At 43.8% G+C, this 27469-nt stretch overlaps 1 protein-coding gene across 1 annotated transcript in view; it reads left to right on the top strand.

The window, feature by feature from the left end:
- The first annotated feature begins 8129 nt into the window (after positions 1-8129).
- Positions 8130-27469, top strand: part of Slc9a2 (solute carrier family 9 member A2) — an 87272-nt gene continuing 67932 nt past the window's right edge. Inside the window, exon 1 of the mRNA XM_052745002.1 lies at positions 8130-8725. Coding sequence (XP_052600962.1) covers positions 8434-8725 — 292 coding nt within the window. The 5' untranslated portion in view covers positions 8130-8433. The remainder of the gene's footprint in view (positions 8726-27469) is intronic.

The raw sequence follows: 27469 nt of genomic DNA, 5'->3' as shown, positions 1-27469 counted from the left end.
GAAATAGGTATGCTAATATCTATAGTTTTAACATATAAGTATTTAATGAGATGGTAGATACAATGCTTGCCGATTAGCCTGCCTCAAGATGTGCCCTCAGTATATGTTAACTATTGCTAGAACTCTATCATGTTCTGTAGTTCTCAAGAGCAAAGCCTACCTGACACATCTTTGTATTTCATGCAGGAATGACTACTTAGCACATAGTCGGTCCTAAAAGTATTAAATTTGGAGTTTTATGAATAAATTGAAGGAAGGATGGATAGATGAAAAAACAGGTGAATGGCAAGCAAAGCATAATGTGGAATGTTATAAATCAATGCTGCTGTTCTTTAAGTTGTAAGGTCAATTATATGAAATGTATGACTTCAGGGACCACCGGACATGGCAAGTTGCAGGTTTTATCCAGTTTGTTTTATCATCCTTTCCAATGAGGATTCCCCAGAAGCACATTAGAAATCCTCTCCTCTGAGCTGTTCAAGGTGATCCATTTTCAATACAATCTTTGCAAAACCACTTTTTAGAGTGAACTTAAAGGACTCACACTTCAAGTTTAACTTAAAAGAGCAAATAGAAAGAAGAGAGAGACATGCTGAAATGCAGATGTGTGTGTGTGTGTGTGTGGGAGTGTTCCTGAGGATTGAACCCACAGCCTTGCTCCTGCTAGGCAAGCACTCTACATCAAGTGACAGCGCCAACACTCCTTTTTAACTTCTTGTTTCCAGACATAATCTCACTAAGTTGCCTAGGGTGATCTTCAGCTTGTAGTCCTCCTGCCTCAGCCTCCCATAGCTGCAATGACAGTCTACATCATCAGGCCTGGCTCCAAAGATTGATGTGGTTTAAATTTTATGGTCTCTATTCTCTATTTCTAAGATTGTGCTTACAAGCGTCTTTGCTTTTGGTTTCCCCCCCCCCCTTTTTGTTGCTAGGATACCATGCCCCCGACTAGAATTGATAAAGAACAGGTTATTATTCTTGCTGCTTCAAAATATGGCAGAGGGTAACAATGGTGAGACAGAGCATGTGTGCCTGAAAGAGCTCACCTTTCACAAAGCCCACTCCTGAAGTAAACCACTGATGCCAGTCTCTATAAATGGAACCACTTGTTAGTGACAGTGGAGCCTTCCTGATCCAATCACCTACACAAAGTTCCTCCTCTCATAACTGCTTATCTGAGTGTGGAGTCTCCAAATCATGAACGTCTGAGGAACCCAAACCACAGCAGTAGGTTTCTGATGTGAGATCGGTTAGGTAAATTCTAGACCAGCAGGCAGAGAACACATTTGTAAAGATGTGCTTTATTTTCCATTACTGTTTTAGAAACATGTTTATCATGAGCTCCTGAAGCTTCCTCATTGGGCCAAAGACACAGAGAGGCTTTTCACTGCAGGAGCCAGGCAAATAGAGACAGGCTGGATATATGGTGAGTTGATGGATGATGGGTCTTAGTGTGACCTCAGGGTGCAATCTGAAGGCCCCACAGGTTGTCTTTTTGCCTTCAGACTGTGTGGCATCTCAGAGTTCTGATGATGCATGCAGAGTTAAGGAACAGAAGCATCCATCTTCTCACAGGGAACATCACAGTATCGAGGACAGGATAAGGCACAGTGGACATGTTTGTCCCTTTTACATAGATGTGTTGTATTAGAGCCTTCAATTTTTGAAAAAGCCTTTTATTTTATTTTATTTTTTTTGGTTTTTTAAGACAGTGTTTCTCTGTGTAGCTTTGCGCCTTTCCTGGAACTCACTTGGTAGCCCAGGCTGGCCTCGAACTCACAGAGATCCGCCTGGCTCTGCCTCCCGAGTGCTGGGATTAAAGGCGTGCGCCACCACCGCCCGGCCCTTGAAAAAGCCTTTTATAAAGAAAAACACACAAATATCTACAGAATACAGTTATTCACATCAATTAAAAGTTCACACAGTTCACACAGATAAGGCCCTGAGTTTCTACTGAGTCATTTTTCATCTATTTATTTATTTACTATTTTATTCATGTATTTCTTTGTTGAGGTAGGATCTTACCATGCACATAAAGTTAGCCTTGAACTTGCCATCCTTGTGCCTCAGCTTTTGAGTGCTAAGTTCATAGGTATGTGCCACCATCACTAAGATTTAGACTATTTAAAACAAACTTAAGTCTGAGCTGGTCCTGCATGGCTACCATTTCAGCAGTCATGAGGATGAAGGAGGAAGAAGATTTTGAGTTCCAGGCCAGCCTTGATATGTAGAAACATATTGTCTTCAAAGGAGGAAAAAGGAAAAACAAAATTACACAACACAACACACACACACACACACACACACACACACACACACACACACACACACACACAGGTTTAGAATTCAATAAGTGTTAACTGTGACCATAAAATCATCACCAGCCATTGTATGGATATCAGTGTTTGTAGATAAAGATTTTTAATTGAATTATCATCACAACTAAGGGTTAATTATACACATTTCGAAGAAAGGAGACTTTAAAATGTAACCATTTCACAAACGTGACTAGTGTGGCATCTTAACCTCTCGAGACGATTAGGTCATGTGGAGAGATGAAAGGACAGGCTGAACATCCCCTATTTCAAAGTCTGTAACATGACACTCCACAAAGGCTGTAACTTTCTCAATCCTGGTAAAAGAACATAGTGGAAAACTGATCTAATGTTAAGGATCATAGTGAAAGCACACTTGTACTTAATATAGCATATTACATTACATACAGCGAATATCCCCAAATGCAGGGGTGGAGGAATCCCAAACCCCAATTCATCTAGTCCTTGCAGACCCTGAGCCAGCACTGTTTAGTGCAAGAGTCTTACTCAGGTTCCTGGCCATTGATCTAGCTCAGGCTGGGGCTTACAAGAACCACACTAGGCATTAACCTCTGGGGAGAGCGCTGGCGCCCTGCTGTGGCACCAGGGTGCCACTGCCTCTCACAAGCAATTCACTTCACCTGAGAGGAAGAGATAACATACACAAACTTCTGGAAACATTGCCAAGAAGGATTTGCACAGTTCTTAGGATATGGAGTCCTGGGGCTGTTTCTTCACGTGGGAGATCCTGGGGGCACCCACCTTGACAGCTCTTTCCTGACACCCCAACTCTGTGTGGCTGTCAACCTAGGCATCCTCCAGAGGTTGATGAAACAGTCTGGGATCTAAGACTAGGTTTTTTGTTTTTTGTTTTTACGTGTTCAGTGTTTGCTCCAATCTCAACCTTTTTATTTTTACCCGGCATGTTCTCTCATGCTAATTTAAGTTTACTTTCCTAGCTGCTTTCTCTTGCACCTATAAATGATACTAAATGCTTTCTGATGTTTTATCTTTTTTTTTTTTTTTTTTTTCCGTTTTTCGAGATGGGGTTTCTCTGTGTAGTTTTGGTGCCTTTCCTGGAACTCACTCTGTAGCCCAGGCTGGCCTCGAACTCACAGAGATCCTCTTGGCTCTGCCTCCCGAGTGCTGGGATTAAAGGCATGTGCCACCACTGCCCGGCTGATTCTTTATCTTAAGATGGCCCCTGGATGCTGTCCTGCTTGGAGACTTCAATCCAGGAGCGATTCCTGTCCACAGCCTCTACTAACTAACTGCATGGATATTCTAACAGACCGCTATGGGTGAACAAGCTAATGGAGGCAAAGCTTCACTGAGAAAAATCATAAGCACTTTGGCACTACTTGAGGGGAAGTTCTCAAATCTGTAATTACACTTTCTGGAAATATCTGGAGTTCTTCTAATGCAGTTAGATCTTGGTAGGGAAGTGTTATTGGTTGTTTTTTTTACTCTTTTTATTCTTTGACTCTTTGGGGGGCCTGCCACCCAGCTCCCAAATAAATATACTCACTGACTTTTTCTTATTTATAAATGCCTGGCTTTAGTTTGACTTATTTCTAGCCAGCTTTTCTTAAATTATCCCATCTACCTTTTGCCTCTGGGCTTTTATCTTTCTCTATTTTTCTTTATTTAATACCTTTCTTTATTTCTTACTCTGTGGCTTGCTGTGCAGCTGGGTGGCTGGCTCCTTCTTCTATTACTCCTCTACCTCCTTCCCAGATTTTTCCTCCTTTGTATTCTCTCTGCCTGCCAGCTCCTCCTGTCCTTTCTCCTGCCTTGCTATTGACCATTCAGCTCTTTATTAGACCAATCAGGTGTTTCAGACAGGCACAGTAACACAGCTTCACAGTGTTAAACAAATGCAACATAAAAGAATACATTACATCTTTGCATCATTAAACAAATGTTTTACAGCATTAACAAATGTAACACATCTTTAATATTCTACCACAGGGAAGGAAAGACACATGAACCCCCGAGTATGAGCCAGAAAGTGCTAGATAGAAATGTGCCACGGTGAGCTAGAGAGTGTCTATCCTGCACCCGAGCCCACCATGAGGAAGGACTGAGGCTGGGTGGCTCCTGTCAATTATACTTGTATTGATCCAGCACATGTGTGGTGTTCCCATTGTTCTTCACACTGCACTTGGAGCCAAGAGCGAAGTGACTCCGACGGACCAGCCACCTGTTAGGTGCTTTGACTAAGCTGCGTAGTGTGAAAAAAAAATATACAATTGATTGCTGAGAAGTTACAGGAGATATCTAGGGGCATTAAGGCAGGTGTTAGGTGAGATGTCCTGGAGTTAGCTACCTTTGAGCTGAGTCCTCAAAAAAAGTTAAAAAAAAAAAAAAAAAAAACAACCACAGGGCAGTGATGAGAAAAAGCTCCTTTGTACCAGGAACAGAATGAGCAAAGGCCCTGTGGTAGGAGGGAGTATGACCACTGGCCAGAGTTCATAAGGCATGAGGGTTGGAGAGAAGTAGTGGGAGGGAGAGACAGAGGTCAAACTGGGTAAATCATTATAGGATTTGACTCTCTTAAATGAGGGACTGAGAAGCCACTAACAGGTTTTAAATTAGCAGAAACACTATCTGACCGTTGCTTTCAATCATCCCACAGGCACAGCTGTAAACAGGGGTCTCAGGGGCTGAGCTCATCCTTAGGACCCTTTGGGGAAATGGCCAAGTCAATGGCAACACAGGGGCCACATTAACTTTCCTCACTGTGGTAAACACCATAGTAAGGAAAAGGATGAAGGCTAAAAGATTTGTCCTAGGTCTCAGTGAAGAGCCTTCTGTCCATGGTTATTTGATGCTGTTGCTTTGTGGCCTGCGGCAAGGCAGCACCACACAGGGTGTATGACAGAGAAAACAATATACCTCATGGTGGTCAGGAAGTAACAGAGAGATGTGCCAAGCTCCCCAAATGCCCTTCAAAGTCTTGCCCTCAACAACTCACTTCCCACTTTTAGGACCCACCTCCTAAGGGTCCACAGCCTCATAGTGCCACTCTACTTCGTAACCATGTCTTTAGTCTATGGAACCGTGAGACAGATTTAAGTTGTAAACCTGACAGGGTACGTGTAACTCATTCTTATTTCCTTCAGGTAAAATGTTGGGGTGGGAGGTGGAGTGCACAGCGCATGTTTGAAGCTCATAGGACAATCTCAGGTGTTCGGTGTTCCTCATCTTGCCCCTTGTTTGAGAAGGATCTGTTCTTCTTCACTGGTATATATGCCAGGCTCTCAGGTCTGGGATCACCTGGGATTCTCCCACCTTTAGCTCCACTTTCTCCAGAGGAGTACTGGGCTGCACCTGACTCCACATGCATTCTAGGATTGAAACTCAGGTCTGCCTGCCGGTACTACATGGACTTTATCGGTTGAGCCATTTCCCCAGCCCAGGAGGGTGAGTCTTTAAACTAACTCTCCTCTTTCACTCACAAGACTGAATAAAAAGTGTTTTTTTTTTCAAATTTAAGAAAAACTGAATAGTCTTGGCAGTGGCAAAGATTTATAGAGTTACAGTATCTGTCACCCATGTAGTCCTCTAGACAGTGAGTTCCAGGAACACTGAATGCCATTCATCTTACGATGCACAGTCATTCCTAAGGGTCCGTGACTAAATGTCTTAGAAGAGCTGTCTGAGTGACACCACACCACCTCCGAAGAGCTGTCTGATGTGCGCTTGCTCTCCGGTGACATCACAACACTTAGAGGTAACTGACTGACTGTGTGCTCGCTCTCCTGTGACATCACCACACTTAGAGGTAACTGACTGACTGTGTGCTCGCTCTCCTGTGACATCACCACACTTAGAGGTAACTGACTGTGTGCTTGCTCTCCTGTGACATCACCACACTTAGAGGTAACTGTCTGACGTGTGCTTGCTCTCCTGTGACATCACCACACTTAGAGGTAACTGTCTGACTGTGTGCTTGCTCTCCTGTGACATCACCACACTTAGAGGTAACTGACTGACTGTGTGCTCACTCTCCTGTGACATCACCACACTGCAGAACTTGGCTGCTTGGCTTGCTCTCCACAGAACTGCATCCTATTGAGAGTTGTATTCTTTTTTTAACAACCTCTAAAATATTCTTTATTGTTCTATTTGGTAAATAACCTAGAATTGGTGGGCAATTTGTCCTGGGGTGGAGGGTGGGGTGGAACCAGATTCGGCAAGGTCAGATCTGCGTGTGGATTCCTTCTAGATCTTTAATAGAAAGCTAGTGTCCAGTACTGATGAGTGTGCAGGTCTTCACCTGTAAAATAGATGCAGTTTCGCCCTCCCTCCCATCTTTGGGATTTGTGATAACCAATATTCAAGTGAAAGCACTTCCTCTGAAGAAACACACCATCCAGGAAGGAAGGAAAACACATCACTTTGCAAGTTCTTTCTTAGAAAGGTGGGGGACATCATTGTCATACAAATTCCCAGCAAGGAGGAAAAGGGGTTGAGCTCTGGGTGTTTCAGGGAATCTTTACAAGAAAACAGAAATATCTTCACAACCAGTTCCACTTCGCGTCTGACAAACAGATACTTGAGAACATATTAACAGAAGGATTCTGTGTCAGCCCTGAGAATCTTTCCATTCCAGGCTGGACTGGCCCCTCCCTGCTTTTCCAAGGCTCAAAGGTTCCCTGCTTGCTTCTGCTCAGGTGGCCAGTTTGTTCCTGATAGCCTCTGCTGACTGACTCACAGACTCTGTTAGAACTTTGAAACAAACCTGCCTGCTGTGTTAGACTGAAGGGTGTATAGGAACAGGAGCCATGTAGAAAAGATAAGGATATTATTTCACCAATTTAGGAGAAATCCTGTGAGTTGACTGGGAGGCAGCTGGTTTGCTTTGGGTTCCTTTCAGTTTCTCACCGTGAGGACACCGGGACAGTGGGATCGCAGGCAGGGCACCTGGCAAGGCCCCTAAGGTTGGGATCCGGAGAAGGGCCAGTTGGCTCTGGGAGAATCCCGCTCTTCCCTGGTCTTTCCAAACCGCAGCCGGTCCTGTAATTATCCGAACAAGTCCGTCTAAGCTAGGCAAATCACTGGTTTTCCACGAAATAGTTATGTTTCTGATGCCCTCGGACAGATTCACCTCGAAGCCTAAAAACAGAGATTGTTTTTCCCCCCAAAGCTGGGGGAGGGAGGAAAAGTGGAGTCCATACTGTTACAATGAGTGGAAAAGTGGAAAGACAAGAGTTCCGGGGGAGCGTGGGAACACTGAGTTCTGAACCGGGAGTTTCGATGCGCAGAGAACAGGCTGTGTTCAATGTGCTTTTTCTCCGGAGGGGTGCAAGTCGCAAGCTCTTCTCATCTTCCTGAGGACCCGAGCGGCTCGGTTCTGAGAGTCGGTCTCTGCAGCGCCTGGTTGTGGCGGCGAAGGCTCCCCAGTTCCGCCGCTCCCAGCGTCGCCACCCTGCCTGAGCCTGCGGCGCCTCCTCGCGTGCCAGCGCCCCGGGGTGTCTCCTTGCAGGAGCCTGCGGGGGGGGGGAGGGAGCAGGGCGCGACGCGTGGGTCGCGTCGGTCCCAGCCCTGATGGACGGCCGACGCTGCCTCCGGGGCGGGGACAGCTCGGGCCACCGTGCGCATCGCGCACCTATTGCACCCACAGCTCGCGGGCTCCCGGGTGTAGCGGGTCTTGGCCCGTGGGGCCGGCTAGAGAGCAGCGCGACCGTCGTCCCAGCGTCGCCCGCGGGCTGCGGCAGGTGCCTGTCGCACCGGGTCCCCGCGTCCTCCCGCCCCGCCGCCCGGGCGCCGCGCCCGCCCCGCCCCCGTCCCCGCCCGCCCGCGGGCCGCCCCGGGCAGGGCCTGCAGCTGCCGGGCATGGGAGGGCGGCCGGCGGCGGAGGGCGCCTGAGCGCGGCCGAGGGACCGCGCCGTGGCCTCCTGTCGCTGCGCGCTCCGCTCCGGGCTCCTTACAGTTCGTAGCCAAGATCGAGCTGGCTGGCTGCAGGGACCCGGCCCTGTGGCGGCGGCGGCGGCGGCGGCGTGGTACTCTCTCGCTGTCCAGTTGAATTAGTGGTGCTGTCCCCCGCGCGATGCGCTGAGGGAGCCCAGATCCCTATACCAGCGTCGCTGCTGCGCCCCGAGTCGCCGACCCCATGGGACCAGCGGGCACCACGCGCAGCGTGCGGGCGCCACCGTCTCGCCTGCTGTTGCTGCTACTGTTTCTGCAGGTGGCAGTGCCGGCGGGCGCGCTGGCCGAGACCCTGCTGGACGCACCCGGGGCCAGGGGTGCCAGCTCCAACCCGCCAAGCCCAGCCAGCGTGGTGGCCCCGGGAACGACGCCGTTCGAGGAAAGTCGGTTGCCCGTGTTCACCTTGGATTACCCCCACGTGCAAATCCCTTTCGAGATCACGCTGTGGATACTACTGGCTTCGTTGGCCAAGATTGGTAAGCGAGCTGTACCCGTGGGTGGGGGCGGGGACGATCGTGCTGGGGTTCCTGGTGGGTAACCCGCCAAGTAGGCAAGTAGTTGGTCTCAGATAGTGGCCACCTCCTGTACCAAGGCAGCCTTGGGTAGATAGATTAGTTTCTGCAGATTGAAAGATCTCCTGTTCTTAATTTGACACTGGCCTTGGAAAGCCCGGGGAATACTGACTGGCCCATGGTATAGGGACTCACTGCTGACTTCTACTTGGAACTTCAAGTTTAACAGCTCTGGGGCAAAGTTGATGGAGACCTGTGTGCTGAGGGAGGCAGTGGGCAGGGTGAATTGTATATTATCTCCAAGTAGAGGGGGGAGAAGAGGAGGAAGCTAGCACTGGACAAGATGTTGATGGGAGAGGGTGCCTTGGCCAGACACAGACCCTCCCCGTGTCCCTGACTGATGAAAGGCTTACCCGGACAGTGGACACCTGAGTGTATGGAGCTGCAACACCAGTGCCCTCTTCCTTCTCTCTGGACCTGTCACTATCTAGAAAGCCTTTTCTTTAGAGGTAACTGAAGCCAGTGAGATCAGATATTCACAAATAATTAACCCACTTACCCCACCATCCCTACTTCTTAAGATGAAAGTGAAAAACTCAGCACCTATTTTCTCATCTCTTTTCACCTTGCCCACTCCTTCCTAACGCTTACTCGCAGTTTTACTCTGTATTAAAGTATATTAACTATTGCTGCACTGTTAAAAAAAGTATAAGGTTAAAAGGGCAGAGTGTCTCCTGGGTTTTCTGCAATCGCCTTGTGGGATGATGCAGTTTTTCATTCCTCCCTGCCGTTGGAGGGAACTCACTGATGAATGGGGAGAAGCACCAGTGGTTACAATACAGGAAGTGCCCGACGGATACAGACTGTGTTTCCAAGGTTAACCAGAGTCTGGCCAGTGGGAGCTGTTCACTAGAAACCGCATTCTAGAGAGAAATGAAAGGCGTGGAGAGAAAAGGGGTGGTCCAAGCAGGCGGCGGGGACTGTGTATAACTGTATGGAATTTGCAAGCTAAGCCTGAAATTGACTTCCCAGGTTAGATTAAATCCATTAGCCTATAATGGTGGTTAGCAAAGCTGTCCTATACTATGTAATGACTTTGCAGTCTGGAATTGCTGGCCCTGGCATGACTCGCCTGAGCGATGGTATAAGGAACATGGACTTCCCTCTCAAACAGCCACATAAGCTCATGGCCTCTAATAATAGCCTGAGATGCTGTCTCTTCACATAGCCCTCACAGCATCCCTGCCCTGTAGGGAGCGCAGGTGTGAATACTATCACTGGAGAGAGGTGGAAACCAAAGCTGGAAAGTTCACACTACGAACCACCAAGTCAGCTGCGCCAAATGTAGACAGGGAGATTGGCTCTGGGTACCTCCCTCTGCCTGAGTCAGAGCCTCTGGAGGGGTGCGTTTGTGCCTGAGCCCATTACTGCTTTTCTCCTCTAACCCCCTCTTCTGGTCTTCACTCCTGATTATTTTAATCAGATTAATTACACTAATAACAGCCGCTAGTGGGCACTTAAGTTCATTATCCCTCATTTTCGCAGCCTTCATCCTGGGTAGATATGATGGCCCTGCTTTGGAGAGGAGGGAGCTGAGACAGGAGGAAGCCTTGCTTGATGGGTGGAGAGACCAAGTTCCAGCCAGGCCCTCCTGGTGTCTCATCTTTGGATACTCCCTGGAGGCTTGTTGTAGTGTGAGGATTAGGCGAGAATGGGTTTGTCCATTATTCCTAGGACAGTGAGGCAGGCATGTAGGTGGTGACAGTGAGGTCCTGAGAGCAGCTGCAGCAGCTGTCCAGTTCCTGTCAATTCAGTTGTTTTTGCACTCTCTTCTGCGCCTCTGAGTTTCTTGCCCTCTGTCATAACCCCAGAGCTCTTCTTCTGCCTTTTGGTGCCTTATCGCCCCAGCTGTGGTATTCTATTCATCTTAATGGACATCATCCTCTTAATTGTGTGGTATTTGGTTCAAAAGCGTGCATGCTTGTGTGAGTCAACGTTCAAAGGCACCTTTATGTGTCTGTGAACCATGTTCTTAGCTCAGTGCATGGAATTCCCTGGCTCTCTCCTATTTCAGGGGCCGCTATTCCTGCCTTCCCGGAGCTGGGTTTGACCACAGTCATTATATATCACACTCGTCTTCTCCCAATTCGTTTGTCCTTCTTGAACTCTGTACTTCTCTGGCCACTGGGACAGTGGAGAGAGGAGAACACAGGTATTCTTGTCTCCTTCCCAGACAGAGGTCCAAGTAGCCAGGTGCTGATTCCCTGAAGCGAAGGAAGTAGGTCCCAGGACAGGAAGTGGGGTTTTCAAGTTCTAAAAACTGTTGGTTGGAGTCCTTCACTATGTTCTTCCTGTTTTATAACCCAGTCCTCTCTTGCCTCTTTGGCTGCTTCTGGAGGGATGCACAAATACCTGGATAAACTCAAGTCTCCTTCCCAGATACTCGAAAGTCTTTCTCCGCATCCCTCCCCTAGATCCTTAACTCTCTCTTTGGCTTTGAACAAGATTGTCCTGGTGCTGCAGAACACTTTCACAGGCCAGGGAAGGAAGTTCTGAAACAGAAACTGTGGAGCTTCATATTAAATGTTTACACTTTATGTATGGAATATACTTTATGGTTTATCTATCACCCCAAACAAAAATATCCATGGCAGAATTAGAAGTAGAAAGGCATTAGCCTTTTCATAGCTTCCTAGTTTCAAATGTCAATTCTAACTGCATATAAGTTCACTAAGTTTGGGTCTGGTTAATGTTAGTATGTGATGTTTTTATTCATTTGCAGTTTTTTTATTAGTAAAGTTTATGTAAATATAAAAGGAGTTCGGTTTTAGCATTTGTGTTTAAAACCTTTTGCCTGTGCATGTGTGTGTGGGGTAACTTACATGGCCTAAGTTGCTCTTATTTGGGAGAGATGGTGAATTCAGCACACATGGGGATATGAAGTTATGAGGCCACACAAATGTCAACTCATAGAAACTGGGGTTCCTGTTTGGAGCGTTTTGATGCAAGTACCTGGTGTGCCAGAACTTACCTGCTACAGAGAACAGGGAGAACCATCACCAGTGATTAATCTAAACAAGGATGAACAGGTTGCACTTAATAACTTTTGTAGGTGGTTTAAACACGGGCAGTGAACTTAGAATGGCCATCTAGATTACACCGCATCGGGATTTGGAAGTCCCCTTAGAGGTCAGAAAGTACTCTGGTTTTTGTTGTAAAAAATGTAATTCAACTTACCTTCTCGTCACTTCATCTGGTTATTAGGGGGGAAAATAACTTCCTAATTATTTGCCTAAGGATTTAGTTATAAAATTTCCTGCAAGCTTGATGTTGGAACCAGTGATGATGGGTGTGTATGTGAAGCAGTTCAACAGAATGAACAAAAAGAGCAGAGTAGGTTTAGCCCACCTAGGGATGAAGCGCTTTCTTGCCTTTTCTCTAGGTCCTCCTCGCGTGTGTACGTTCTTATTAGCCTCACCGTGCATGTAATTCTGGTAATGTATTGATTTTTTTTTTTTGTGCAGTAAAACCCACACATGTTGCCTGCTGAGTCCTGTGTGCAGGGATAGAGCTCTATCTGACAATATGAGCAATGTAGAGGAAGAAGCCAAACACAGTTCCATGGTGTGCTTTACAGCGGTCTTCTTTGCTTTCTTTCCTCATGAGCAGGGCCATGGGGGGCTGTGTCTGCTCTAACCTGAGTGAACATGGCTGTACAGTCTACTTCTGCTCAAGGTTTAGGGACAGAGCACTGGGTCTCATCTTTATAGTAATCGAATTCCCTTCTTTGTCCCAGGACTCCCTGGGTGCCCCTTTACAGCATAGGGGTCTTGCTGTGGTCGGTCTATTTGCCTTTCCTACCTGGTGTCACTGGTTACCCTTGGCCTTTTTATTTTCTTGGCCCTACAACTTGGGGTCAGAGCATAGTATTTTCTACTTCTCTCCATCTTGTTGTTTGGGAAATACATTATTATTATTATTATTATTATTATTATTATTATTATTATCACTATTATTGTTATTACTATTTTGAGAGGAAGGCAAAACATTTGGTCCATGAAGGTATCTGTAATGGGCTCCAGACAGCCATAAATTTAAAATATGAGATTCAAAAGTTGTGTAGCTTCCTGAACTACATATATATATATATATATATATATATATATATATATATATATATATATATTTACCTCTGAAAAAAAAATGTCTCCCTGCACTTGACTTATTCTGTGTCTAGTTTGTCTGAAGCTTATGTACCATCTGGGGGTGGGTGGGGTGAAGTTCATGGTATTTGCATCTCATTTTGTACAATCTGTGTGCCTGCTGGTATGTGCTCTGACCTAATAAAGCCAGAACACTTCAGACTCCTTTCTCTTGAGAGCACCATCCACGCTAAGGGCTGCCCATACAGTTTTAGTCTGAAAAGGGAATCCAGTAGCTTTTTCATTTCTTTCTAAAGACTCATTCAGGCACCCTCAAGAAGGATGTCAGGACCGTACACCACCATGTGCTTATTTCTAAAATAACAGGTTTTTGTTTGTTTGTTTTTGCAATTGAAAAACCTTAATGTTTCTCAACTTTAACAAGAATAACTTTATTTACCATTGGTGGGGTGCTTAGTTCTTGTGAAGCCCTGAGAAGTATAATAAACACACACACACACACACACACACACACACACACACACACACACACACACACACTTTCTTTGTAGGACTGTAAAAACTCACCTGTAAAATTTGGTGGTTCTGCTACAGGGGTAGATTTTGGATGATGATTTAATATGTACAGTCAATGCCCTATTTGCTCTATCTGTATCTTTTTGAGTCAGTTTTGGTCATTTATATTTTTATGTCATTTGAACTTTTACATTTACTGACAAAAAGACTTTTTCAGAAATCTTAAAGATCTCCAATTGCAATCATGCGCTCCTTTTATTCCTAACGTTTTTATTCTTGCTTTTCTTCATCTTGACTGAAGTTATTTTCTCTTGTATTTTTTAAAAAAACATTCTTACTTGTTGGTTTCTAATTTTACAGCTTTTGCTCATACTTTTATGTCTTTTTAATTTTTTTCTTTGACTTATTTATTTAGTTATTAAACTGAAAGCTTAGATTGTCAATTGTAGAGTTTATTTTTTGATAATATGTCAGTTTTCACCTCCCAAGGTTAACTAATTCACCCAAACCACTAATAATGGGAAACCCAATTACTGTTGTTTTAAATATGTATCAAATATGTGCATTTTGTGGCCACCTGAGCTCCAAAATTACCGTGTACTTCTGCTAAAATGACTCAATAAAATGGGTGAAATAACTTCCATACTTTACTAAGTTTTGGAACGCCTCAGCAATCCATTTTGTCTTCATCATTCTCTCTATGAGTGTTGTCTTGTGCTCATTAAGTTCAAAGCCAGGACACATTGTACTTTTAAAACTAAGCCTACAGAGTTCCAGCTTACACAGAGAAACCCTGTCTCGAAACACCCCCCCACCAAAACATGAAGAAAAAAAAATCATATTGATAAACATTGAGATTATTTTTTTCAATTTATTGTGTTTATTATTTATTGTGTTTTTTATTGGATTTATTAATTTTATTTTATGTATGAGTGTTTTCTCTGCATGTATGTACGTGTATCATATGAGTGTTTGGTGCTTGTGGAGGTCAGAAGAGGGCATTGGGTCTCCTGGAACAGGACTTACAGGTGGTTGTGAATCACTATGTGGGTGCTGGGAATCAAACCCAGGTCCTCTTAGAGAGCACCAAGTGCTCTCAACTGCTACACCATCCCTCCAGCCCACGGGCTGTGCTTTCTTTCTTTTTTTTGAAATTTATACAGCATTGGTTACATTTTTATTAGAATGCTGATAATTTTATTAGAGTCCAATTCTGTGCGGACTGATGTGAGGCTGTTCTAAAATCAGATTTTCCTATGTAAACTTGAAAAGATGGTAAAGAGTATTTAGTGCCATGTATTGTACACATTCACAGGCGTGCATTTATACACTCACTACAAGTTTCTAATCATGACATTAGACTCTTCGGTACTATTCCTAGGGTTAGGTTGCCTTATCAGTTTCTGGCCTGTATAAAACCTACCACTATGAGGATCTATTTGTAATTTTGTCAAGTTTACTGTGTCTGTTTTGAGCCCGTGTTCTTAGGTGTATATTGATTCAATATTGTTACATCTTCTTGGTCCTCCCGTTATAGCTTTCCTTGGGGCTCAAATTTGATTTTTTTGTATTGTTGCTGTTACTCAAAATAGAACTGGTTTCTGCAGTTCTTCTTCTCTCATGGATGTGGCCACATCAGTATTTCTCAGATACGTCTTCTCCGACATCTTAGTAAAAAGTTAGCAATGTCATTTTTATTTAGATGTGTCTCATTAAACCACATATAATTGGATTTTCTGTCTTTAAAACTTGAAATCTCTGCAGTTTAAAAGAAAGCACATTACTACACTTATTGTAATGATTTATCGGGGCTCATTTTATTCTCGGCTTTTACTTGACATCTTTATTTTCTTTTCTTCCAATATTTTGGCTTTGCAGCAATTTTCTCATTTATCAAATGTGTAGCTGCCTCTTCCCCTTCCCTCCCTTCCCCTCTCCTCCCTTTCCCCTCAGTCAAACATAGCATTTGCTATTTCTATTGTTATTATTAGCCTGTTCCTGAAGATGCTTGAGCTTTATACATTTTAAAAAGCCTATTTCCGAGTTTCACTTGTTTCAGCAAGGCTTTCTCTATGTCGTGTTTATTTAGATTTGTGAACATGTTCGGCATCTTTTCTTTATGGTCACCTCTAGCTCTTCCTTCCTGATCATCCCCCTTCTCCTCACATATATTCTTCAGTGCATACTTCAGGGACGGCCTTGGTCTTTAGCCTTGTTCAAACCTTTTTTTTTTTTTTTCTGGTGGTAGAGTTTTACTCAGGACGTCATACATTTTAGACAAGTGCTCTGCCACTGACTTCGGTCCCAGCCCTTTGAAAACATCATTAATTTGATTACACTCTTCAACGAAAATTAATCTGAATATAGGGCTTGGAGTTCTTTTAATTAGAAGATATGATGTCATTGCTTCTGCCCTCGTTTTTTCCTAAGGGCTGTTGTGTTACCCCACAGCCCTTTGGAATTAATTTGACATTTTTTCCCTGGTTGCATTTTGGAGTGTGTGAGTGTGGGGTCTCTGGTGATTTCTGATATTTGGCTCCTGTCTTAATGTATCTAGAAACATTTATATGATTTTTTCTCCCATAGTATTGGTTACATGCCTTTTTCTTAATTTTTTTCTATCTCTCTTCCTTCCTTTGTTACTTATTTTTTATTTCATCAGATCTTTTTGTTTCCAATTTATCATACTGCCCACAAAATACTTTTAATTTGTAGTTAGCCTACTTATTATACTTTTAATCTTAATTACATTCTCATTCCAACATTTTTGTACCCTTTTCAAGTCCATCTGCCTTTTATTCATGCTGTTTTACGTAATTGTATTTATTATGGCAATCACTTAATTTTCATCCTTCCTGTAGTCATAGTTCCCACCAGCACTGATTTTTTTTCTCTAACTTTGGGTTGTAAATTCTTACATTTACTACATCTCCTGGCTTTCCCTTTTGGATATTAATGACTTACATGGATTGTAATTTTTTTCTGTGAGCTTAGCCTCACTAAGGGATGCCTTTTCAGTTGAGTCTGTTGACCTTATAACCTGTCCTTACAGAATGGTTCTCAGTGTTTCATTTCAGTGACGAGTTTTAGTATTTATTTCATAACTTGGCTTTCCTGTATGAGTTGAGCCCTGTGTGATGCAGACCTGGAATTCTATTTCTATCCCAGGTGAGTTCCTTCCTGGCACAGAGCCATATAGAATTGGCCAGTTTCCTTTCCTTTTTCCCTGGCTACAGGCATCTTCTCCCCCGCCCCCCATTTATTTATTTAGGACAAAGTAGTTCTTTGAGAGTCAGGAATTTCTGCAAAGGCCCTTCCTCCACTGGTCTAAAGCCTTATTGCCTGTTCTCATGTAGATGTTACAGTATCAGGTCCCAGCATGGAGGATGTGCAAGCAGCTCTGTCTGGAACTCCCCTGGCTCTCTGTGGCCTAAACGGCCACTGACTTCTCTTGCTTTGGTTTCTTATTTCTGCTCTCCTGAACATTATCTTCTATGTTGACCCAGGTAACTAGACATTAATATAATTTTTACTGAGAGGAGTATATGTTTACATCTATATTGTTTTATACTATGGTGATAGTTTGTATGACGCTTTTTAAAGAAATGCTTTTAAAATGTAATCAATTAATTCAATGATTTGTGTGTGTGTGTGTGTGTGTGTGTGTGTGTGTGTGTGTGTGTGTGTGTGTGTGATTTGTATCTGTTGTGTCAAAGTGCATGGTACATGTGTGGGGTTCAAAGGATGATTTTGTGGACTCTCTTCTCTCCATCTACCTTTAAGTGAGTTCCAAGGATTAAACACAGGTTATTAGATTTGCGTCTTCAGGCTGCAAGGGTCTTAATCCCCTGGCCGTTTTGCCTTCACAGAAAGGTTTTCACATGTTGTTTAAAGCTTATGGCTAGACTGTGATGGCTTCTCACTTGCAAGAAAAAAAAAATAACCATACTTTCCTCATTTTAAAAATATTGGGCTCTGGAAGCATGGTGATGCTGACTTCGTTTTATTATCTATAATTTTTTTTGCTTGTGCAGAAGAGTGCAAGCTCAGGCAGGAGTCAAAGAAGCACTGGAGGAAAATACTCCCTGAAATACCGTAGAAATAGGGTGATCGAGTTCTGTGTTCTCTTCTGGTCTTAGATCTCTGGGGAGTCTTCACCTCCTTGGGTCTCCCATTATATTAGTGGAAATCGGGATTAGTCGAAGTGGGGCTGTATGTCAGTTCCCTATGCTTAACATGTCTATATGGACAATGTGAGAAGATTCTGTACAACAAAGCTTTCAATTTTTTTAAAATTCATCCATCCATCCATCCATCCATCCATCCATCCATCCATCCATTCATTCATTTTACATCCTGTTGCAGTTTCCCTCCCCTCCTCTCCTCCCAGCCCCTTCCCCACCCTCTTTGTTCCCCCAATCCACTCCTCCTCTGTTCCTGTTTAGGAAAGGACAGGTCTCCCATGAGTATCAATAGAACATGGCATGTCAAGCTGCAGTAAGAGTAAGCACCTTCCTCCCCCCATACATTCAGACTGGGCAAGGTGACCCAGGAGTGCCTGTTTATTATCTGAAAGTGATGTGTGGACATGGGTGGGTTGTCACTGTGAAGATGCCTGCTCAATTGCAGGTTACTTACTTGCAATTATGCCTTTTTAAAGTGATGAATCATAATTGAGGTACTTCCTGCAATAATTCCACACATTGTTCATCTGCCTTCATGGGCTTTCTCACCTGGATGTATAAAGTTCACTCCTTGTTTGAAGACGTCTTTGTCTTCTTCCATCTCTCTACTCATTCCACAGACAGACCCAGTAATGCTCTTCAAGCTCTCCGTGTGACTGATTCAGACTTGTCAGATGAATGCCTTATTATTTCCTCATTTTGACATACAGAAGTTTAAAGGGCAAAGAGAGCAAAGTAATAGAACACGCAATTGTATGTAGAAACTTATACTGAAGGCTTAGGGGGTATGTAGCTTGTTGGTAGATATTCTTTCTTTCTTTCTTTCTTTCTTTCTTTCTTTCTTTCTTTCTTTCTGTCTAGCACTAACAAGGACCTGGGTTTGATCTCTGTATAAAAGCACTTTAGAGATGTGTTAAGGTTTTCTTTTGGTTGTTGCTTTTGCCTTTTGAGTTTCATGTAGTTCAGGCTGCCCTTGAATTTTCTATAGAGACCAAAAAAGTTCCAGTTCTCCTGCCTCTGCCTCCAGGGGCTGGGATTACATACATGTGTTACTAAGCCCTGCTGTGATTTATATATGCGTGTAAAGTTCCTCAGGCAACCACAGGACAGTGAATAGCTCCACTTCCATATTTCCGTGTCTCAGTCACTAACAAGTCTGCTACTCCAATTCCTGAACTTGTTTCCCAGGATCCCCAGGCTGGAAACCTGAGCACTGTGGTGAGACTAGCATTGTCTTCTCTTGCGATGGGTGAGACTCTCACAGTTTCTTTCATAAGATAATAATAGCTAAGAAGGACAGGGTATTAGCCCCGCCAGCTATTTGGCTACATGCTTGCTTAAATGCTCACATGTTACTTAATTCTCATAGTAATGCAAGAATGTCATCCCAAATTTCAAAACACAGAAGAAAACGTGAGGCCAAGGGAGCTTAACTACTTTGCCTCAGACAGCCCAGCTGGCGAGTGGGTGACCCGGGGCCACAGGTAGTTCTTCATCTCTGTGTGGTGTTACCTCATCACTTCCTGGAAGAAAAAGCATATTGAGTTACAGTAGGCCTCTCGTCTGTGGGGCCTGCTTCTGTGCATTCAACCAATACTGGATCGGAAACATTAGAGCCACACTGGATCTATATACCAAACGCTTGAATATGAAGGATTTTTTTCTTGTTATCACACTATAGTATAGCTATTTAAATAGCACTTACATTGTTCACGTGTTACAAGTCATTTAGAGAGGACTTAAAGTGTGCAGAGAACATTGCATAGGTTCTCTGTAAAAATTACACTAATGCATGGGAGAGACCTTGCTACCTGAGAGGGAGTCTAGAACCAATGTCCATTAACTGTGAAGGTCAACTGTGTCATACGCCCACCCGTGGTCTCCAGAGTGCCTCAGTAGACCCTATCTACTCATTCTTTCCTTGAAGACAAAGAACTGACCTTGAGTCTCATGCTTGACCCCCTCTCATCTCTGTTGCTCAGATTGTAAAATGCCATTGAAAAATCAGACTATAGTGGTAATTCCATCTGCACTGTGAAGGCACAGGGCAACTGCGAGAACCAACTGAAGTAATACACAGAAGCAGCTTGTGGCCTAGAGCCGCTAGTAGTAATACAGTTTCCTAGCAACCCCTCTCAGTTGGGTGGGATGGAAAGAACAAGGGGACAGAACCCGGTAGCAGCATCAAAACTGGAACACGAGTCTAGAATTTCAGAGTCTTGGTGGAGCCTTTTTGTTGTGGTGGTGGTGGTGGGGGGGGGGGGGATGTAGAATATTTATGCTTTGAGATACAGTAATCCTCCCTGATCTGGGGTTTACATCCCACACTATCATTTACCTGTGGTCATTCGCGGTCAGGAATGAATCATTTCATTAATTTCAATAGTCTTATTTCTTTCAAGAGATAAAACCTGGCGTTGGAGAGATGGCTCAGTGGTTAAGAGCACTTACTGCTCTTACAGAGGACCAAGTTCTGTTCTCACCATCCATGTCAGGAGGCTTACAAACCACCTGTAAATCCAGCTCCCTGAGGTGCCATCACTCACAAGCACGTACCCAAACACACACACATAATTAAAAATAAAAATAACTTAAAAAATGAGTGTTCAAGAGAGAATAATTGTACCAACCTAGCTGTTATACTAAGGTTTTTTTTTACTGTTGTTGTTGCATACATGTGTACTTGATGACAGATCATCATGTACATTTGGAGACCTAACCACACACAAGTGACATGCATTAAGATGTGTTTGGGCCTGGGAGGAGGGGACTGGACCTGCCTGGACTGAGTCTACCAGGTTGATCTCAGTCCGCGGGGGAGGCTTTGCCCTGGAGAAGGAGGGAATGGAGGGTGGGCTGGGGGGAAGGGGAGGGGAGCGGGAGGGGGGAGAACAAGGGAATCCGTGGCTGATATGTAGAACTGAATTGTATTGTAAAATAAAAAAAAAATTAAAAAAAGATGTGGTGTTTGTGAAGGAAGGGACTATATCTATTTGACTTGCTGTCTGGAATTGTACCTGACACATAGTAAGGAGTCAATAAATAATTATTAAGTAGGTGAATAATAATTAGAAAACCCTTTTGTTTCTCCACACTCACATTGTACAGTAATTAAGGTAACAAAACACCCTGTATGACACCCGTGGTTTAGATGTATTGTCCTGGCACATATATTATTTATTTGCCCTTTCACTCTCAAATATCTTAGCCTTTCCACTTGCTTATAATGTGCATTCTATTCTTGAACATACTTGAGTGGTCATCTAAACGCTAGTTCCCAGAATCCCAGCCCCGCCACTAACTAGCTGTGAATCTGAGGTCACATGACTACCCTCACTCACCTGTTATTTCCCCTACAAAGTGAGATGCCGAGAACGACAACTTCTTCATGCAACTGTCCTGAGGACAGAGTTACCTGCTTCAAACTTGCAGTCTTAAAGACCTCAGAAATGTGGCTCTCCCCAATGAGAACAGATATCTTCTGCCCTTCCCCAAGGGTAATAGCATCTGGCAAAAGTCGGTGTTTGGTCCATTTGTTCCCCAGCAAGTTGTTCGGTTGTTTAGATGTTCTGGCCCCTGCTGTTGGTGTTAAAAGTAGGCGTCTATCCAAGTCATACATATTTCAGTTCCCAACGTTGCATAAGTGAACAGAAAGAAAATCGTCTGTCTGCTTTTGCTTAGCTAGCCCTGGAAAAGAAAGGCAATGCACACCCATTGTCCTCACTAGCTCCTCCTTGGAAACTGAAGGTTGAGCAGCCAGGCATAATAGGTGGAGGCTAAATCCGGCCCTGCATGTGGGGTCTCTCATAGGCAAGGTGTACCTCTCCCTGGGGGAACAATCTGTCTCTATGACACTCCTCTGGCACGTCCCTGGCAACCCAGGGCGGTCATGAGAATTCATGGATAAGTCAACTATGTACAGGCAGTGGAAGTACACCACATAACACACACACACACACACACACACACACACACACACACACACACACACATATATATATATACATATACATATACATAAAATATAATATATTAGTATATAATGCACAAACATGTTATATATCAACACATTACCTATTATGTAAAATATAATAGACACTATATAAAAATAATAAAAATATACATTATAATAGAATATATAAAACGTATTATATAGATATATTTATAATATGATATAACATATAAATAATAAATATATAGGTATAGATAACCACTTCCATCTCCCACTGTCCTCTCTTATGCTCTTCACACTCCTGATGAACTCATGCTTCCCAGGATGTGTGGCCCCCTGCATATGATTGGGGCTGCACAGATGAGCATTAGTGGAGAATTATCCCTTTAGGAAGAAAAACTTTCCAGTAGATACACCACAAATAATATGGCTTGTCCCCTTGCAATAACCATTAGCTGCCTATAGGGCCTCAGGGATGGGTGGGGTCTCATGATGGAATGTTGATGGTCCCATAGAGAAAGGGAATATTGGGGGTGGAGAGGTTTAGTTTTTATGATTTTTTGAGACAGGGTCTTGTATCCTAGGATGGCATAGAACTCATGATATTCATGCCACAACTTTCAGTAGATGGAATAGTTGGTGTGCAGCAGTGAATTCAGCTTTCATTTTTTCCATCTGATTTTTCACTCCTGGTCTTCACAGTTGGCAAGAATGCCCTGTCAGTGTCCATTCTGGGCTACTTCCATCACGGAACAGCATCCGTCTTTCATAACTGTTTCAAACAATCTGGAAGATGATGCTCACCCCAGCTCAAGGGATGGCTTTCAAAGAAATCAGAACACATCCTGTCTGTGCGAAACAGCCCTGGCCCCAGGTATCTGTGTTCTGCTATCCAGGCCAACCTTCTTCTCAGCTTTTGGCACCCTTAACTGGTCATTTATGTATGAGTGAGCTACTGTCCACGGCCTCCACAGAGGCTCAGCACACAGGCCTCTTGTTTTTGTCTCGTTACAATGTGTACAGTTAGAACCAGAACTTCCTTTATTTCTTCGGTAATTTCAGAACTGCAATCTGCTTTGTTCCTCTGGAGAGTCTTTTATCTCGTGCTGTGTTCCTGCTGATACTTATTCATGTACAAACACTCTAGACCAGTGGTTCTCAACCTTCCTAATGCTGCGACTCTTTACTACCGTTCCTCAGGATGTGGTGACCTCCGACCATAAAACTATTTTCATTGCTACTTCATAACTAATGTTGTCATAGTTATGAATTGTAATGTAATGTAAAAAAATTTTGGAAGGTAGAGGGCTGCCAGAGGGGTCACGACCCACAGGTTGAGAACTGCTGCCCTGAGGCCATCCATGACTGTATATCAGTTTGATAGAGATTCTGCTGATTGAGGCAGGTGATCTCTGTACTTAAGGACTTCATTTCCTCTGCGGTGATGACGCATGATGTCTCAGGCTTTTGTTTTGAGACCCATTAAGCCAGTGAGCAGACCATGATAATTCCTAGATCTCATAAAAAAATATGCAAAATTGGCAAAAATTCCAGTTTTCTGTTTGTCTGTCAAGTGAATCAATAGGCTTGACTATTAATTAAATGAAGAATACCAACTGTGATGACAGTGGAGCCTTGACATTCCCCCCATGGGGCCTGAAGATGCTTATGTTCACCCTGGCACTCATGGGAGCCCCTGAAGTTTGCAGCTGCAGCCAAATGGGTGTGCAGACCACCACCTAGGAAATCAGACCCAGGGAGGAGGAGGAGGAGGAGGAGGAGGAGGAGGAGGAGGGGGGGAGGAGGAGGAGGGGGAGGAGGAGGAGGAGGAGGAAGAAGAGCAGGAGGGGGTAAAGCCAATGGAAGGGTGGGATTGTAAGCAGTTTAAGAAACAGGAATTTCCCAAACGGGTCAGTTTCTTCCTTCAGCCCGTGTCTTAGTTACTTTTCCATTACTGTGAAGGAACACCACGACCAAAGCAACTTACAAAAGAAAACCTTTAATGGGAAGCTTACTTACAGTTTCAGAGGGTGAGTTCATGACCACCATGCCATGGGGGGGGGCATAGTCATGTAGACAGGTAGACAGACATGACCACTGTGGAGCAGTAACTGAGAGTGTACACATTGACATAATAGCCACTGGGCAGAGAGAGAGAGACAGACAGAGAGACAGAGAGACAGAGAGACGCAGAGAGAGAGCTAATTGGAATGACGTGAGTTTTTTGAACCCTAACATCTACCCTCAGGCCCAAACCTTCTCCAGTAAGACTACCACACCTCCTAATCATTCCCAAACAGTTCCACCAACTGAGGCCCAAGAATTCATACTTGTGTCTCTATGGCGGCCAGCCATTCTCATTCAAACCGTCACAGGTCACTCCCCAGGAGCCACTAGAGTACAGATATTTCCCCTGCCCTGTAAATAAGTGGTGAGTGCTGTAGAGTGTTAGCAACCACTTAACTGAAAAGTGAAATTAGATGGCAATTATTGGCAATTGTGGATTTCTTTCCCATACTCCCATCTGTTTAAGTAGCTTGTCGCTTTGTTTAGCAACTGGCCTCCTAAAGAAATAAAATTCAACCATAAAATAAAGTTCCCACTCAAGGTGGTTGCAAGGGTGGGGTGACCTCTTTGGAAAAACTTGTACAATTTTTAAGGACAGCAGGACACACATGATGAAACCCAAATCAGTGTCAGTCATTTATTAACACATGGGCTGAAAGAAAAGACGAATCCTAGGATTTAGCCTCTACTGGGGCAATAGAGTGAAAATTACTTTGGACCGTTGGCCTGCATGGAAGGTTTTAAATTTAGGTTAAAGCACACCCAAGTCCTTGTCACTGCCAGTCTAGTGCCACACTCTTTCCCTTAGGTAAACTGTAGAGGGGCCCATTCAGAAAGAGCAGTTGGGAGTTAAGAACATCTGGACTCTAATTCCACCCAAATAATGCCTCTGCACTGGAATGTGTCACCTTGGAAGACTCTCTTCAGGTTGCCCTGTCTCTTCCTAAGCACCTTTATTAAATAGTATTTCTGAAGTGTGTGGAGTGGGGGGCAGGGAGGCAAAATACACTGTGGGGTGCCTAGAATGCAAGGAGAGACTTAGAGATTATAAAAATGTCTCAACAGGTTCCCCACAAGTTGAGTGACCTCTACTCGGGCTTCTCCCATGAAACAGGAGACCAGGAGTTTTCTAAGTAAGAATACTTAGCATGTCCAAGGGCAACACTCTGTGTTTTAACAGCAGGGATCTCATTTCCCACCTGGCTGTATGAGAAATTCCCCTGGCATCTGTGGGTGACTCTTCTTTACTTGAAGAGGTACACATTTCACACCCAGATAGGATATGTACAGAAAATGTTGCCAAGTGTCCAGGGTCATTGCTGTTATTTCCTGGAGCAGAATTACAGTGTGACATAGCTCAGCCCGTTCTAATTACCAGACTTTCTTAAAGGTGTCTGTCATGTATTTTGTTTTCCCTGCACTGTGCTCCAAGAGAATTGTGCAGAGTTCCTTGGATGCCAGCAAAAAATGGTGCTTTTCTCTAAATGCTGAGCGTCTGAGTGGGCTAGTGGGAAATTCTGGCCATCTTCCAAAGCAGAGAATGGCCCTGACATCTATCCCCACCCTTGGCTCATGAGTAGATTATAGTAATTGGAGATGATGTCCATCAGCAGGAAGTGGCCACACTGTCCAGGTACATGATTGGTTTGCATTTCATATAAAGTTCAGAACTATTAATTACCTTAAGTCAAAAGTGAACCCCATGATTGACGGAGAAGCCAAGTGTTCCTTTGTTTATAGGTTTCTGCGTTACACCTCCTCTGGCCTTCAGATGTAAGTTCAGCTTGCTTTCTTAGTTTGAAAAAGCAAGACATTAGTTTACTTTGTACAAGATCAAGATACAAAATTATTCAGGACCTGTACAAAGTTTGGCTTTTAGCTGCTCTCCTAGTTACTGTCCTAAAGGCTGTGTCCTAAAGGCTGTGACAGAATTCCTGACAAGAGCGTCTTTTGGCTCTTTATTTGGGGGGACATAGTCTACATTGGTAGGGGAGCAAGGAAAGGAGGTGGAGGTGCCTGGTCACATGTCCTCTACTGTCAGAAAGACTGGGATGTGAACACTGCTGCTCAGCTAGCTTACTCCTTTCTGTCTTCCCATTTTTACTCAGTTCAAGTCCCCAGCCCATGAGATGGTGCCCTTCACAGTTCACATTCAAGGTGGGATTTCCCTCTTGAGTGACACTTCTCTAAACGCCCTCACAGACAAGCCCAGAGGTGTGTCTCCCAGGTAATTTTAAATCTAGCCACCTGGCAATGAAGATTAAAGGTCAAAAGTCTATCCACTCCCAACTTCAAACACAAACACATCCCTTCAAATCATAAAACCCCACCACCACCTGGTCCCTAAAGTCTGTTTATCTCATAATTGAAAATGTGCCCAGTCTACCTCTAAAAGTCTCTACGATCGTTTAACAGTCACAGGTCTGTTCAAAACCCCAGAATCTATACTATAATCTTGCCTGAAACTCAAGACAATCTCTTAACTGTAAGCCTCCACAAAGTAAGAAAAAAAATTATATATTCCCATTATTCCATGGCACAGGGCTTATTTTGGGTCATGATTTGTGGGGCATGGCAGGCATAAGGAACACATGATGGTGAGATGCTAGTCCTATAATGTCCACAGGAAGCAGAGAGACATGAATGCTGATACTGACCTTGCTTCCTCCTTTCTCCTCTTTTTAATTATTCTAGTACCCCAGCCCACTGGACAGTCATTCACATTCAGGATGGATTTTTGCCTCCTGAGTAAGATTAACTCAGCACTTCACAAGAACTCACAAACATGCCCAGAATGTGTCTCCTAGATGATTTTAAATCCAGTCAAATTGATAATAAAGATTAACTGTCATTCCTGCTCTTGCTCTTGTGCATACCTGTGCATTAAAATTTCTGGGAAAACTGTGAGTTTTTGTGTCACTGAAGGAGCCCGCACTGATAGCACCTGGAGACGTCTGTGGTTGTCACTTCATTGAAATATATTTAGGTGTGTATTAGAGCACTAAACCGTGCCATTATGCCATAGAGAAGAACAACATTGAAACTGCTCCTTTTACAGTGTGCGTTGTGTAGGCTCTGCACCCTTAGCACACAAGAGAGCTTCATCCAGGAGTCTCCTACCCAGAACCAACTTGAGCAGTAGGATCCTGGAGAGATCCTGACCCTGGGAGCTCCTGCTTAAGTTCCCTATGAGCTGATGTATTCAGCATTAGGAGTTCTTTCCAGACTTCCCTGTTACTTCTCAAAGCACAGTATTTCCAAAACATCTCTGTGTGGGGGACAAAAGAGTTCCCTGTTGTTAGATTTTTTCAATTTTTATCTATATCAGTTGTTTTCAGTTTTTATCTATATCAGATTGCTGAAAGCAACATCTTTAGCCACCTCTGTCTCTGACCCTAAGAGACACTTCCTTTTGTCAGAGTGGAAACCCTTTATCAGTATTGAACGCAGGGAATTCCATGAAGCCTCCCCCGCCATCTCTCCCTACCTCCCTTTATGTATGTATGTTTGTATGTATGTATGTATGTATGTATGCATGAAGTACACATAATTATATTTATATGTTCCATGTTCAACAATTTTTGATTCTGTGAAGACAATTACTACATTTCTGATTAAAAGACTAAATATGAAATTTCTAGTTATGGATATTAAAAGAATCTACCAAAAAATTTCTTTTGACTCATTTCACAGATGCTTAATTCATTGGACCCAACTTCTTATAAACTAAAATATCCTGCTAAGATTTGATCAAGTTTTTTCTAATTGCCTGGACTATAAATCATAGTCTGAGACTGAAGAAAGGATTGAATGCAGCCAATAATTA

Source organism: Peromyscus californicus, unplaced genomic scaffold (assembly GCF_007827085.1).
Source record: "Peromyscus californicus insignis strain IS unplaced genomic scaffold, ASM782708v3 Scaffold_19__1_contigs__length_69161282, whole genome shotgun sequence".
In the NCBI taxonomy this organism is placed as follows: domain Eukaryota; kingdom Metazoa; phylum Chordata; class Mammalia; order Rodentia; family Cricetidae; genus Peromyscus; species Peromyscus californicus.
The sequence above is the reverse complement of the archived record's forward strand: the minus strand, read 5'-3'. Positions and strand labels throughout refer to the sequence as shown.